The sequence below is a fragment of the Macadamia integrifolia genome, chromosome 3 (genome assembly GCF_013358625.1).
Source record: "Macadamia integrifolia cultivar HAES 741 chromosome 3, SCU_Mint_v3, whole genome shotgun sequence".
Lineage (NCBI taxonomy): Eukaryota > Viridiplantae > Streptophyta > Magnoliopsida > Proteales > Proteaceae > Macadamia > Macadamia integrifolia.
The window spans coordinates 20,968,455-20,985,005 of record NC_056559.1 but is presented as its reverse complement, the minus strand read 5'-3'; the positions used below and the strand labels follow the sequence as shown (position 1 = coordinate 20,985,005).

At 40.6% G+C, this 16,551-nt stretch overlaps 1 protein-coding gene across 1 annotated transcript in view; it reads right to left on the bottom strand.

Annotated features, from left to right (window-relative positions):
- Nucleotides 1-8,995: 8,995 nt before the first annotated feature.
- The window catches only part of LOC122074230, a 22,997-nt gene continuing 15,441 nt past the window's right edge, over nucleotides 8,996-16,551 (bottom strand). Inside the window, exons 4-5 of the mRNA XM_042639078.1 lie at nucleotides 11,508-11,537; nucleotides 8,996-10,521 (exon numbers count right to left, since the gene is read on the bottom strand). Of these exons, the coding sequence (XP_042495012.1) occupies nucleotides 9,161-10,521; nucleotides 11,508-11,537 (1,391 nt within the window). The 3' untranslated portion in view covers nucleotides 8,996-9,160. The remainder of the gene's footprint in view (nucleotides 10,522-11,507; nucleotides 11,538-16,551) is intronic.

Below are 16,551 nucleotides of genomic sequence, written 5' to 3'. Positions count from 1 at the left end.
ATTCAGAACTCAATCAAGAGCGAACCAGAACATCCTCAAAGCCCTACCATTTGCTCTCTCTTTTATAGGGACGTGAAGCCCTCTATTCGTTGTCTAGTGTAATGGTGTTATGCGAAGTAGCACCGACCAAGAAGAGTGCTCCGATTCTGGTAGGGATTTGTCCTCATCTCTTCTACTCTCTCTCTCTCTGGTATCTCTCTCCACCTAGGTTTTATGTTTTCTTATATTAGGGTTTTTGAATGTCCTTCACTGTTTATATACTGAAATTTGGATGAAGCAAAATTGAAAGGGAAAGGAGTGATCCCCTCAAAGTCGCTCTTCTCCCTCGGCTTGGATTTGTGAGTTCTTGATTTCTTTTATATTCTCTCATACAAATCAGAAACCCCACCCTAACACAGGTTCAGATTCTGCAAGAGAGATTTCAGTTTATTTATTTATTTTCTTAATCAAGGCTATTCAACAAAATGGCAAAGCATGGATTTAAACGGAAGCCCCAATACCGAGTTTAGAGGTAAACGAAAGACCTTTTTATTTTTTTCCTTAAACCTTGCTGCTAATCTCTGTTGTTTTTCTTCGGAATTGCAGTCAGTACGATGTTCGGAGCTGTCTGTTAAGGTGAGTTTCTCTGTTTTGGCATGGGACATGGAGCAAAAAAGTTGAAATGTTGGATGGTGTCATTGTTGGTTTATATATTAATTCCTCTGTTTAAGATGAAGATTGGAGGCCAATCAGAACGCTGAGAAGGAGGGAGATATTCTTATTGTCTTGGATTCTTTGGCAAACAATCCTGCCCTTTTAGGAAACTCCATCTCAACGAGTTTTGAAGATATCCCTGTCCGCCCCTCAAATTCAAATTTGAATGATCATGTGGCTGGATCCGGGTCGGATTCAGAAGAAGTGGATAGTGAAGACCCATCGGGTGATGAGAGTTCGTCTGATTCCACAGAGAACTTGGAGGAAAACGAGATGGAGGAGGACGTTTCTGTTGTCAGGGAATTCCCACCCAGGCCAATAAGAAAGGGCGTGTCCACCTGAGGTTGTGGAGAGCATTTTCTTCGATGAGGGGAGGTAGAACCGCTTCTTCCACTCGAGCCTCGCCAGAGAATGGGGGTTCGCAACTCACTAACTTCCCTGTCTTATCCAGAAGGGATGGTAAAGCTACCTCACATTATCAGGAGATGAAGAAGATAGACAATGCTCTTTATGCCCGTGAAAAGGGAATTGTTGGCTCTTCTAAAGGAGGCAACAAAAAAAGGAAAAAAGCAGGTCAGACTAATAAGTCTGGCAACACCAATTAATTCATTGTTTCCAATGAAAGTCCTCTTTTGGAATATCAGAGGTGCGAAGAAGGTTGCTGGTTTGAGAGCCTTATCATTTTTTCTTTGAGAACATTCTCCTGATGTTGTTTGTGTGGCGGAGCCACTGATCAGTGAAAGTAAATTGCCCTTTTTGTTCTTTAACAAATTAGGGTTCGAGGCTGATTTCATTCACAACCTCCGTGTGGACAAGGTCCCTAATCTATGGGTCATTTGGAAGCAAGGAATGTCTCGCCCCTCGGCCATCTCGGTGTCTGACCAGCAATTATCAATCACGGTGAATTGGTTAGGGAATAGTGTGGGTTTGACCTTTGTGCATGCGAACTGTTTTAAGGTCAAATGTAGAGAGCTTTGGATGGAGTTGGGTTTGGTGGTGAATCCTAATCTTCCTTTGTTAGTGACAGGCGATTTCAATGTTACTCTTCTTTCCAACGAGAAAAGGGGTCCAAGGAGATTTAATGCAAGCTCCGCTGCAGAGTTCCAATCTATGGTGGATACTTGTATGTTGGTGCAAGTGCCCTCGTAGGGTAAGAAGTTTACCTGGACTAACAACCGTCGGTGAGGTAATGTTGCTGCGGTCCTTGATCGAAGCTTTTGCAACAGTAAATGGCTGGATATGTTTAAAAATATTCTCCAACGGGTTCTCCTAAGATCCTCCTCTGATCATGCTCCTATTCTAGTTGTGTCAAATGCGATCCCCAGACCAGGTAATATCTTTTTTAGATTTCATAATTTTTGGATGGAGCATGAACACTTTGATAATGTAATTCAGGATGTGTGGAACAAGGAAATATCTGGAAATCTTATTCATATTCTTTCTCAGAAACTTAAGCAGGTTAAGTTGTTTATCAAGCCTTGGGCGAGAAATAATTTTCCTAACATTGATGAAGAAGTAAAGAAAGCTTCCGATCACCTGAATTCAGTTCATCAAGAAATTAAGGCTACAGGGATGTTCGATGATCTTTTTGGCCACGAGGCAAATGCCAAAATGGCTTTATTGAAAGCCACCCAGTTGCAGGACAATCTATGGGCTCAAAAAGCAAAGCAGAGGTAGATGAAAGACGGGGGCAAAAATTCAAAGTTCTTCCACCTATCAGTGAAAATGCGATAGGCTTGCAATCAAATCCGCACTTTGCAGAATGCTGATGGGGAGTGGATGAACGACCAGCAGCAATTGTCTTCATATATTTCCAATTATTATGAAGAGTTTCACAGCTTATCCCACACTTCACCTCACCCTTAGTTGCTGGATTGTATTCCCTGCGTGATTTCAGACGATGATGCTCTTTATTTGGAGGTTGAACCATCTTCAGAGGAAATAAAAAAAGCGGTTTGGGATTTGGACCCAGATAGCTCCCCTGGACCTGACGGCTTCTCAGGGAAATTCTTTAGGCGGGTATGGCGCATTGTTGAAGGTGATTTTTGCAGGGCCGTAGCGTATTTCTTCAGATGGGGAGTCCTTCCAAAGGGTGTGAATTTTTTTCTCTCTTATCCCCAAGGTGGTGGGGGCTACTACTCTCGACAAGTATAGGCCTATTTGCTTGGGAAATTATTTCTGTAAGGTGTTACGAAGATCATGGCAAGTAGAGTTGCAATCCTCCTTCCCATGCTGATTTTGAAGGAACAAGGGGCGTTTCAAAGGGGGAAGATAATATTAGAAAATATTAGCCTTGCTTCAGAATTGGCTAATCTGATGTATACCACTGTCAGGGGAGGCAGGATGGGTCTCAAGGTCGATGTATAGAAAGCCTACGATTCCCTATCCTGGGAATTTCTCTTTGTCGTACTTGGGAAGTTCGGATTTCCTCGAAAATGGATTTCTTGGATCCAAGAAATTCTCTCATCTTCAAGGATTTCGATTTTAATAAATGGAGGTCCAGTGGGGTTTTTTGGTGTGGACCGTGGTCTTCATCAAGGTGATCCGCTATCTCCCATTTTGTTTATTTTAACTGAGGAATGGCTTTGCAGAGGATTAAATAAAATGGTCTCGGAAGGATCCATAAAGTCGCTATTGGGTCCAAGAGGTGCCTGTACCCCAACTCATTTACTATATATGGACGATATTTTCATTTTCATGAATGCGTCAATTAAGTATGTTAAAAATCTGCATTTATTTTTATCAAAATATCAAGAGTGCTCTGGCCAACATGTTAATCTCGATAAATGCAAAGCCTTCTTTGGGAAAGTCGCCCCCATAGGAAACACTTTATTAGTAATTGTCTGGGAATTCAGACCTCAAAATCTCCTACAAGGTATTTGGGTGTAGAGATCTTCAAGGGAAGAGTGAAAAAAAATCACCTCTTACCTTTGATGGATAAGATTAAATGCAGATTGACCGCCTAGAAAGGGAAGATTCTCTCGATGGCTGGTCGCGTGGAGTTGGTTCGATTAGTAATTTCAAGCATCCCTATCCATAATTTTGTGGTTTATTGGTTGCCTCAATCCATTATTAAAATTGTAGAGCGGTGGATGAGAAACTTTATTTGGTCAAGTCAAATGGAGGTGCAGAAAAAAATTGTGATTACATAAGAGGACAGTTGTAAGCCCAAGGACAAGGGAGGCTTGGGTATCAGAAAATTGAGAGATGTGAATGAAGCTTGTTTCAGCAAACTTGCTTGGCAGATCAAATATGAAGACAATATTATGAGCAAATTTTTTAGAGCAATGTTTGTTCAGAAAGACGACTCTCTTAGGAAAGGGTACAAGTCTTCCTCCATTTGGCCAGGGCTGAAAAGGGTGTGACAATTTGTGTTGGACATGGAAAGATGGATGGTAGGAAATGGGAAAAAAATCATGTTCTGGACAGATAGATGGTTAGAAAACTCTTCTCTAGCGGAGTCTTCTAATTTGGAGTAGGAAATGTTCATAGGGAAGAATCTGCGCTTGGTAGATTTTATTCAAAATGGTGAGTGGTGCTTCCCTAATGCTTCTTTGAAATTCCTTGTCGACGGATGAGGTGGTGCGTTGAAAGGGTGTGATAATGCCTTCTAGGTGCGGTTTGTGTGGTTGAGTAGAAGAATCCATCCTTCACCTGTTTATTCATTGTGAGTATACCCAGGCCCTGTGGAATTCTTTTTGTGATTTACTGGGTATCAGGTGGCAGGCTCTTGATAGGATGGCGGACATTTTAGCATGGTGGAAACGGAAAGCAAAGTCCATAATTTTTTCAAAGGTGTAGCTCTGTGGCTTTATTCTTGTTCTGTATGCTGTCTGGATGGAGAGAAATGCTAGATATCACGATGGTGTGGCTCTTAATTATAAACATATTTTTGCGAGGGTTAAAGGAGAAATTGGTATGTTTTTCAGTGTTCATCTTGGGAAGCCTATTTCTATCTCGGACCTGTTATGTGCTAGAAGAATGGAAATTCCTCGAGTAACATGCACACGTAGAGAGATTGTTGAAGTGCACTAGTGTCTTCCATTTCTAGGATGGATCAAGCTAAACATTGATAGATGCTCCTTGGGTGATCCAGGGAAGGCCAAAGCAGGTGGCATTTTTAGAAATGAGAAGGGAGAGAGTCTCCTGAACTACAGAGAATATGTCGGTATCAGAACATATTTTGAAGCAGAATTCTTGGCGGTGATTACTGGTCTTGAACAGGCAAAGATGCATGGTTTTCAGAACCTTTGGATTGAATGCGACTTTGCTGAGTGGTGATCCTTATTTCTAAAGGTTTGGTTCCATGGTTTGCTCAGCAACGATAGAGGGGTCTTTTACCTTTAATGAATTCAATAAATTGGAAGTGACGCATTGCTATCGGGAAGCAAATGTGATTGTCGATTTCTTAGCTAAATCATCAGCTAGATTTGAAGTGTCGTATCCAGTGTAAGCATGGCCTTGGTTGGTCTCAATGGAATTGGACTTTGATGCTGTCTAGCATCCAAGATTTTGATTCCTGAACTTTTTGGATTTTTGTTAGACTAAGTTTTTAGGGGGCCTTTCCCTACTGATGGCAATGCTGAAGGTGGGTTGGTCTCTTTTTTCTTAGTCTATTTTTGTATGATGGTGGTACTAGTTCTTTTTGTACATTCTTTCTTTCTTCTTAATACAATGAATTTTTAGCCAAAAAAAAAAAAGATGAAGATTGGAGTGTCCCAATTCCTTCGTTTTTTTTTTCCCCCTCTCCCTCTTTCCCTTTATTTTGGAAAAGCTTTGAGGGGTTGATTGGAGTGCCCCAACCCTTAGCTCCCCTTTCCCTTGATTTTGAAAAAGCTGTGAGGAGCTGACTATCTCAACAAGGAAATTTAGTTTTCATCTAAGAATTAAGTTTCACCATTGCAAATATGAGTATCATTTCACCCTATCCTATGCCTTAATCTGCATCGATAGTTTCAACTTATAGGCAACCTATATGGTTGATCTCTTTCCATGTCTTTTCAATTCTATGAATTATTATGACGACATTCTTCTCACTTTAGAAATTCTTAAGGGGCTAAAATACTCTATTCAATTTAGAATGCTCTTTTGTTAAATCTAGCAACTGTAGATGTGGAAAAGGAGATAAAGGTAGAAATGTTTGAGAAAAATAGTGCCCAACAAATCAATGCACCTGAAGAAACTGATTTTCAACATCTAAAATTATCTTGGAAGCACTTCATGCTTTCAGAAGTACATACTGCGACTAAATTTCAGCTCTGGGTGGTAATCTTTTCTAGAAATTGAATTCCATAATTTTAATAGTATTAGTCTTTGGTTTATGGATTTGATTTGTTTTCTTATTATAGTATTTATCTCTCTTTCTTTCCTCTTTCACTGGGCAAAAAAATTGATTGGTAAAGGTGGTTATCCGGCAGTTTATAACGGGTGTTTGCAAGACAAGCACCTTTTCGCAACTAAGCAACTGGCCCAAAAACTTCAAAAGAGAATGACAGCCTTCTTACTTGAACATGGAATCATAGTCCATGTAAACCACCTTGATACTGCTAAACTGATAGAACTTGGAATCATAGTCCAAGTAAACCACCATGATACTGCTAAAATGGTCGGTTACAAATTGGAAGGAGTAATGCATATTGTTCTACAATTGTCTTAACATGGGACAGAACCATCCCTACTTCATGGTTTGCTAATATATTAAATATATTTGTGGATTTTTTATGAGGTCTATGTTTTCTATTATCTTTATGTTGGCTTCGTTTCTCTTTTGCAGGTCCCAAGGAGATAACCAAACTCATGCTTTCTTAGACTTAAGAAGGAGCATCCTTACCTTCTATTTGGACTTACCATTCTCTTAAGACTCTCTCTCTCTCTCTCTCTCTCACAGAGGTAGCATTTAACCATTGATTATCTAAAAAAATACCATAATTATTTATCATTATTTAAAATTTAAAAATTAATATTTAATAATCATCTTAAATTACTAATTGCTTCAATACATATCATATATGCTTAAAAATCATTTATTTTGACATAGACATTTTGTTCACTCTCTCTCTCTCTCTCTCTCTCTCTCTCTCTCTCTCTCTCTCACAGCCGAATCTCTTGTTGTGGAAATGTGTCTCGTACTAATTGGCATTTACGGAATTGAAGAATGTAATAAAGATAAATATGAGAAAAAAAAAAAATAAAGATGCATAGACATAGGATTTATGTAGTTCGACACTGTTACACTGTTGCCTATATCCACACTGCAATCTCATGGAGCTCACTTCACTAATACATGGAAAATTACAATGCACACCCCCTCACTCACAACATTGTATGTGGGACCCACCCAACAAAGAAACTCACCCACACTATGACTCTCACTAAATCCCAAAAGAGATCAAATACAAAGAGTATACACCCAAAGAACTCCTACTAGTGAAACCCAAACCCAACTCAAGAACACTAGTACTTGTGAAATCCCGTTATTGGTTGTTTCTATTTTGTGTTTAAACACCTCTCCCTTCCTCCTTATTTATAGGCAATGGGAAGGGTGTTTTTTAGCACATTTTATGTGCCGTAGTCAGTTTTGTAGCTGCCTCGAACTTCTCCATTTCAAATTCAGCCAGCATGGTAGGTAACGGGTTGTATCGACCATGGCCGGTGCTCTCCCCTCTTCTCCAACACTGCTTGCATTTTCAGCTTTCACAACGGATAATTTAATCCGTAGAATTTGCCACCTCAAACTTTGTAGAAATTGAAGTAGTTATACCGCAAAGTAAAAAAACGTACATTGATGCCGATCTCGTGCTAACAAAGCTTTTCAACCTTAAGATCGGATACCAATTTTTGCAAAAATACATCCCACATATGGTATTGTGAGTGAGGGGGTGTGTATTGTAATTTTTCTCATATTAGTGAAGTGAATCCCGTGAGATTGCCCCGTGGATATAAGCAACTGTGCTGAACCACGTAAATCCTGTGTTTATACATCTTTATTTTTTTCTTATTTGTCTTTTCCTTACGTGTCGGTTACTGCGAGACGTATTTCCGCAATATCTCTTTCCCTCTTCAACAATTCCCACCAACAAAAAACAACATTTATTCCTTATATATTGGTCTCTTGAAATTGTTTAATTTTTTCACATGAAACGAAAGACCAGAGGGAATCATTGATGGAGAAACCCTAGAATATTATTTCTTAGAGACAAGAGAGGAATTACAGAGTAGGGGATGATTTTGGAAATGTCATAGGTTAATAAGGCAAGAAAAATGAGGACAACGACGATAATAACTAGAGTTAGAAGAAGTAGAAATGGTGGTGGAGCCAGCAGCATGAGCCAGAAGGATGAGAACTGAGCGATTTTTTGACATCCATATCAATCACCATATAATATGGCGATCGTGCTGCTCGAAGTAGCTCAAGCAACTAGCTTTTTCCTCCGAATCCTGAGAGGAGTGAGTGCCTCTGAGGATGGCTTCATGATTTCGAGAAGTAAAACAAAATGGGATAGCGAGCTCCCAGCTTTCTTCCAAGACACACCATTAGTACTAAACTTGATTGGATTGGTTCGCATTAATTAATTTGTATGCCTTTTCTAGTGTCTTTCAATATTCAAAATGACTTTGTTGGTTCACATCGTCCAACCAATAAAACAACTATGTATTGACTGATTCATCTCTTTAAGATTTCAGTTTTTTCATCTCATCCCCTTTTAACATAGGAAATGAGGTCGTCTATTGATGATAATTTTAAAGGCAAATTATCAAAATTTCCATAAAATTGAGATGTGGAGAAGAACTGTGAAAAATATTCACGTCCTTAAAAGCGATGTTGCAAGGGTCGATTGGAAGGACTTGACTAGTGGGTTAGTCAACCACACCAATGAAGAGAGGTTCAAGAAATTTGACTTCACTTGTACTTTGTAATATGTCATATCAAACTTAGTATAGATTCAAGTCCAATAGACATCTACAATGTTTCCTATTATTTCTAATATTCCCAATTAAATTTGTAATTATTTTAAATATTTTGAATAATATGGAAGATTGAAATTATAAATAAGTTTAAAATAGAAGATTTAAAAATATTATTTTATTTTTAAAAGATTTGTTAAAGGTTGTGTCTTTTCTTGTTAGGCACTTAAATTAATGACCAAGATATGTGAGTATTGGAAAATATGTTTGAATGATTAACAATTATATCTCATCTTCGTTTTTCTATTCCCATTGGTTCTTGTTATCCTTAAGTAGCACAGTTAATGAGTGCAATAGTAGTGATATAACCTCAATTATGAGGATTAATTGGATTGTTTCATAGTTGAGGTTGATTCTTAAGGAACACGGATTGAGTTTTTATGATTGACAATATTATTACATCTCAGATCATCTTAATAAAAAAAAAAAGGGAAAGCAAGCGAGATTACATCACAACAACCATCTAATATATAAATAGATACATGACAGATTAAGTACTTGTTCATGGTTTAAGTTGTAAGATGGAACAAACAGTTTGTATGATCGTCAAGATGAGGAGGAACACCGCAGCACCGACTGAAATTGATGCCCATGGCGTGTTGAAATAGTTCTGCTTCAAATTTGCCTTCCTTTTATTCCATGATTTATTGTGATAGTTCTCCAAATCCTTGATAACACTAGAGAAAATGGGATTCCTGGGGGAAATACCTTTGCCAATGTTGTTAAATAAATTCACCGCTTCTTCTGCGCTGCCAAGGATGTTTATAATAATTCCCTTCTGCTGTAGCAACTCGACGTCTTTGACAGCATCAATGAGACCATCCATGAAGTGTGCATAGCTTGTAAAATATTCTATACAATTTTGACCTTGTTCAAAGGCAGTAAGGTTTCTAAGGATGAGTTCTGTGGCATCATTGAGCTCGATAGTTGGGATTGTCAATACTCCATTGTCCATGTCGAAGGTTATGTCGAATAAATACGTCTTTGAATATTGAGAATACTCCCTCTTCCGAAACTTGACACCAGCCCTCTTAAGATTTGAGGCACAACATGTAAGCGGCAAAATCTCTCCACCAGGTTCCATCGTCCTCTGAGATGATGGCGGAACGAGGACGTATCTTAAAAGATCAAGAATATGCTTTGGCCCGCCCCTTGGAAATGGTAATGATTTTAGTTCTTCACTATCAATGATTGGGGCATGGAATCCTGGTGCAAAGAGTTTTAAGAACGTCACATAGATATGATAACAAAAATTGAATTGGGCCCACACTTCATGAAAATCAAAGATTAGGCCATGTAAATGCTCGAGAACAAACAAGGGAATCTGATTTTCAAGCTTCATCAAGTCATACATAATTTCCCAAAACCATGAAGTATTTGATCTTAAATGATCCTCCTCCTTTTTCAGATTTGTCAGGAAGAACTCAAGTATAAAGCAACCATCCATCACCATCATCTTTACAAAATCATCTTTTTCGAAGCCAACATCTGAATAACAGTTCCGAGCTTTATTTTCCAATTTACTCACACCTTTGACGTAAACATCTAAGGTTTTCTTTGTAGGTTGTCGATTTAGAAGACGCTTTAAATAGCGCAACTTATGTGTTTCCATAGTCCGTAAATGTTCCTCTTCATGGTGCAAAGGGCCAATTGAGACTGAGTGAGGTGTGTAGGCTTCTGGACTTAGCTTGTGAAGCTGCCTGGGAACTCGGTATATATCATAATGGGATTGCAAGTAACTGATCTCTTCTAGTTTTCCCTCAATGGACACCGCCAATTTCTTGATGTCCTCGTTGTCCATTTGGCAATCATCAAGTCCTTCATCCGTGGCCATTGAATGAAGCTCCCAACCGTTCTTTCCAACTAGTAGAGGATACCATGAGCAACAAATTAAGATGATCATCACAACTGTACAGCTCAGAATGGCATCAAACAAAGAAGAAAAATTGGAAGAAAATAGAAAAATGAAAAGCAAATTAAATAGCAGCAACAACTACTACAGAAATTAAAAGCGGGAGGTGCTTGGTCTGTGGTCTACAGTCTGGCAGAAATCGTGGAGGGAGGAGAATCAACATCAGGGGTGGTCGAGTGGCTATCCCAGTTTCGTCTCAATCTGGAAGAATGTCAAAAGAGATGAAGGTGATGGGTTCCTCTTCTGTTTGGTTTCTACAAGAGGTGGCAGTGATAGATGCTTTGGTGGTTGCTGCAGACAATAAAGAGGGAGATGTGCTGTACCACTCTAGGTGTGCTCAAACGGTGGTCAGACTCTAAAGTCTGGTAAAGGTGCAATTTTAAAAATCTGATGAAGGTGTTCTTTTGACATCTGAGATGTTAAAAAGATGCAGCCTAATCAGAGACTTAGATATCGAGTCTTTCTTCTTGTTTCGGCCAAAATCAATCCGATTTTGATACTCCGAGTATGGCTTCTTATAGATCGGTCTAGCCACTAGTTTATAAGCATGATTAATTTGATCTTGCATCATTCAGACATTTTTCAGCCCGGTCTATAAATCCCAATCTTTTTAACATTTTAATTTGAAAAGACAACACGTTAAGGAGATGAGAATTGCCACCCAAAAAAAAAAAAACTCTGAAATAAAAATATAAAAAAATTCTCAACAGGGATAATAGTTTGCCGCTTGAAACCAACATGATAATTAGTCCAAATGAAAAACAGATCCAGAATTCCATTGGGATGTAACATGACTACCCAAATTTTAAAATTTTAATTTGAGAATGTACTTTTTTCAGCTAAAGGATCATGTATATTAATAAAAGAAGAAAGAAGGAAGAGAACAACCTAGAAAATCCAGAAACAATAAATCAAATCAACTAATCGAAACCCCCACCTTCAGCATGGCTGTCGACAAGGGAGAACGCTAACATACATAAAGAGAATAGGATTAGAAAGCGAGAGGAAATATTGATACAGAAAGTATAAGACAAACGAACCAAGTCTTCAATAACAAAACATTAGGATCGGAGAACTTATTTATGATACAGAAAAATATTATTACATTTCAGGCTATCTTTGTAAAAAGGAAAATTAGCAAGTGAGTATCACAACATGTATATGTAATGCCGAAACAACTACTAAGTCAAATCAATTTTAAAAACCTTGATATATATTCTTAGCAAAGTTAAATGAGTGAAAAACCAAGTCATATTATATGATACAAGAGAAACCAAACTGATCTCAAGTGAGCCACATAAGCCACGGATTCAACTCATCACCACCAAGTATTATAAAAAGAAGCTTGGTACCAAATAAAGCAAAGCAACATTGAAAAAATATAAGTTGAAACAAAATAGAAATAACAAAATCAAACCATTATGCAATGTCACTTACCATAAGCCAAAAATCAACTATATATAAAGTCCGATCAATAATCGTTTAGGAAAGCCAAAAGGAAAGAAAACCACTAATTTAGGGAAAAATAAGAGATGGAATACTTTTTTTTCACTAGAAATCTTATGTGTTAAAATAGAAAAAGAAAAAAAATAAAGAACCATACAAACTGAAAGAAGTCATAGAATAACCCCAAACAGGCAAAGGGAAATTGAGATGGAAATCCTACTACACTTTCGGCATTGCCATCAGCAGAGAAAGGAAACCAAGGCCCAACACCCATACAAAAATAAAGACAAAAGACTTTAAGTCATCATGAATCTAGGACAACCCGAAGCATCCATCTCAAGGTCCATCTTCACCAAAGCCGACCAAGCTGACACTGGGGTTGAGGTCTCAAACCGAACTGTAGACTTGGAAAGAAAATCAGCAATTGAATTTGTTCCCCCGTGTCTCTGTTCGAGGTAGATGGTATGTACAATTATTTTTTCCTTCGTAGCATTGGACCCAAACACAACCACCGGCGCGGTCGGCGCCAAGGAAGGAAAGCTTCTCTCCCTGAAAGCTCTACCGACCAACGCCGCTGCTCCGTCTCGCTACTCTCCCTGAAATCTCTACCAACAAACGTCGCTGCTCCTCACTGTTTCCTCTCAGTGAAATCTTTGCCGAATAGTTGAAGCGATTTTGTTGAGAAGAGGGTGATCGGAGAAGATCTGCCGAGAAGACAGAGCTGCTTACTGGGTTTAACAGTTTTCTTCGCCGCTGCTGTTCATTGAGAAGACAAAGGCGACTGAACCTATAAGCGTTTGGAGGAGGACGGGTAGAGAGGATATCAGTGGGGCAAAGATCTGTGAACTGAGCAGATCCGTGCAGGTCTGGGCACCTTTCCTCAGCCATCGTTCAAGGCTTAAGCAGATTTGTGTCTACGAAACCGAGAACGAGGTTCCAGTGGAAGAGAACTGAAGGGTGAGGGAGCAGATCTGAGCAGATCAGCGCAGATCCGAGCAGATCTGAGCAGATCCGAGCTATCTCATTCGGATCTGCTTGTGTATTCTCTGCTTGTGTATCAGCAGCTCAAAGAAACATAGAAAAGAAAATAAATCCCAACTTGATCCAGTGAAGGGGTTACTTAATACCCAGTTTCCCCTGTTTTAGGAACTGTATCAGCTGCCTGAGCATCCTATGAATGAACCACTCTCGGCTGAGCAGGATGTGGCTGAGGAGGGTCTCCCAAAGGTTCCTGCTGGAGATGAAGGGAGACGCTCTTATTCTTCCGTGGTGGGGAGAGCTCTGCCGGATGTGGATAGTTTGCCAGACCCCATTCATGCGGGCACTGATACAAAGATAATTGTTCCTCAAGATGCCTATGAGGAACGCCTCCAGGGCTTCCGATTTGCTTTGATTGGCAGAGCAAATTTCAAATTCATATCTATGGATGACATCCGCAAGGAGGCGAGAGAAACCTGGAACCTCAAAGGCGGTGTGAAGATGGCTCCGATGGGGAAGGGTTACATCCTCTTCAAATTTGAAAAGGAAGGTGACATGGCAGCACTGTGGCGAAGGAGCCTTACGAGAGTCGCTGGTCACGTTCTCCGTTTCCAGCGATGGAAGCCTGACTTTGATGTGCATGCGAAGAATATCAATACTAAGCTCGTATGGATCAGATTCCCCGATTTGCCTCTTGAATATTGGCATGAGAAGATTCTACTCACTATGGCTAAGGCTGCTGGGAGACCTGTTGCACTAGATAGATGTACTCGAGCGGCTTCCATGGGATCTTTTGCTCGGGTCCAAGTGGAGATCGAAATGGGAGCAAGCAGGCCTGAGGAGATTCAAGTGGAGAGACGACAACCAGGAACGGGGGAAATTTTCTGGTTCAAACAGATTATTTCCTATGAAGATGGCATGCTTAGGTGCGGGTATTGTAAGAGAATGGGTCATAATGTGCAATCTTGCCGCCATCGGAAAGCACCAAATAGAGAGGTGCAGCACCGTGAAGGACACATAGATGGTGAGACGTTTCGTGAAGAAGAAGGTGGAAGACAGGATGAAGGCCCCTGGCAGGGCGGCGACGCGGCGGAGATGGTGAGTAATGCTGGAAGATCCTCCGCTCAGCCAATGCACGGATCTCTTTCCTTCTCAAGAGCTGCTATTTTAAGACAGTCTACGCCTAATAGCATACATGGGAATCTTGAAATCATCCTTCCCTTGGAAGACAATTCTGAAAAGGAAGGGAATCTGCCAAGTGGCAATGGGATCATTCCAAATCAACTTTTTGAAGGAAGTTCTAAGGAGTACTTGGTGGAAGATAACAGCTCTGAGGCCAGCTCACCCCATGGGCAGTGCAATCCTCCATCTAGCAAGGTAGACCAGCAACTTATTGACCGTCCTATGGTGGACAACCCATTGGGCGGAACTGAATATGGATCCGACCCAGCAGACTCTGCAAGCTCCTTGTCCGAACATGACTCTCATCCTTTCAGGGAAGAGAGAAACCAGAAAGGCGCTGAGATTGAAGCTCCTAACACAGGTAGGGCCCCTGTGCCTCGTACTCTCAGGCCTCGTAAGAACAGAGCAGTGAACATTGGCAGACGGGGAGGCTGCCGGAAGACTCACGCTGGCAGAGGAGGGCGCGATCATGAATGGGAGGGCCCTGAGCATGTTGTTTCAGACTTGTCTCCATCACATATTGTGGGAGGAAGGGTGATAGTCCAACACCAAGAAGTGACAGCAATTGACAGTTTTCTTCGAGATGTGGAAGATAACTCTAATAGACCTGCGCATGAAGGTGGAATGCTGGGGCAGACTTCAATGTCTGGTCATCTGGATGCCACAAATAAGTGATTTGATGAAGGTCCTTTTCTGGAATATTAGGGGCATCAAGAAGGCGGTCGGAAGACGGGCCTTGAGAGAGTTGATTATTCAGAAGGATCCAGACCTTCTGTGTATCGCAGAACCGATGATAGGTACCTGTGACTTTCCCAATTTGTTTTTTAATAAACTAGGCTTTTACAGTGATTTTATTCATAACAATAGGCTCAATAGAATTCCAAATCTATGGATCCTGTGGAGAAGAAATTTGAAGGTCCCTGTTTCTGTTTCTGAGTCTGAACAGCATGTTACAATTGCTTTGGATTGGGGTATGAGCCATATCCAGATTTCCTTTGTTCATGCTAGCAGCTTTAGGGCGGGGCGAAGAGCTTTATGGATGGATTTGGTGGCTGATACTCCTCAAACTCCTACTCCTTGGACTGTTATTGGTGACTTTAATGCATGCCTTCAATCTCATGAGAAACGTGGCCCAGGAAATTTCAGTTTGGGGTCGGCAGCAGAATTTGGAGCCATGGTTGACGCATGTCTTCTATCTCAGGTGCCCTCGATGGGCAGGAAATTCACCTGGACAAACAATCGATGCCGAGGTAATGTCTGTGCTGTTCTGGATAGAGGTTTTTGTAACGAAGAATGGATATCCTTTTTTCAGGACTGTTCTCAACAGGTCCTTCCTCGGTTTGCCTCTGACCATTCCCCTCTGCTTGTGGTCTCAAGTAGCAGCCAGCGCCCTCCAAATTGCCCCTTTCGATTTAATAATTTTTGGACGGATCATGAGGACTTCGATAGGGTTGTAGCTGAATCCTGGGCGGAGTGGGTTCCAGGGTCACCTATTTTATCCCTAATGTCTAAACTCAAGCGGCTCAAAGGGGCGTTAAAAGGTTGGGCGAAACAGACCTTTCCCCATTTTGAAAGGGATCTCGACGAGGCAAAGAAAAATCTCAACCACGTCCAGGAGGAGATTGACAGTAATGGGTTGTCGGATCAACTGTTCCGAATGGAGGCTGATGCTAAAACGGCTCTTCTCAAGGCGCAAGAGAACCATGAAAAGCTTTGGGCAGAAAAGGCGAGACTCAGGTGGTTGACTTATGGGGACAGAAATTCTAAGTTTTTCCATCTATCTGCTAAAATGCGAAGAAATAGAAATACTATCCGATCCCTCAAAAAACAGGATGGGTCAATTGTGGAAGGGCAAACTAATTTGGGTGAGTATATTGTGGAATTCTATGAGGGATTTCACAAAAATGCTCCAACAGTCGATCATCTTGATCTTTTGGACAGCATTCCGAGGGTTCTCCAACAAGTAGACATATTTCATCTAGACTCTCTTCCTGGTAATGCAGAGATCATGAAGGCGGTCTGGGCGCTTGATCCTGAAAGCTCTCCTGGCCCAGACGGCTTCTCTGGAAAATTTTTCAGGAAGTGTTGGAGCATTGTGGAAGGTGATGTTTGTAATGCGGTGAAAGCCTTCTTCAGGACTAGTCGTATGCCTAAAGGTGTTAACAATACTTTCCTAATTCTGATCCCTAAAGTGGACGGAGCTGAGACTCTGGACAAGTATCGACCATTGTGTATGAGCAATTTTTTCTGCAAAATAATTTCTAAGGTGTTGGCTATGCGCTTAGAGAGATTTCTCCCCAGGCTCATTTCGGAAGAACAGGGAGCTTTTCAAAAAGGGAAGCTGATCCATGACAACATTAGTGTGGCATCCGAGT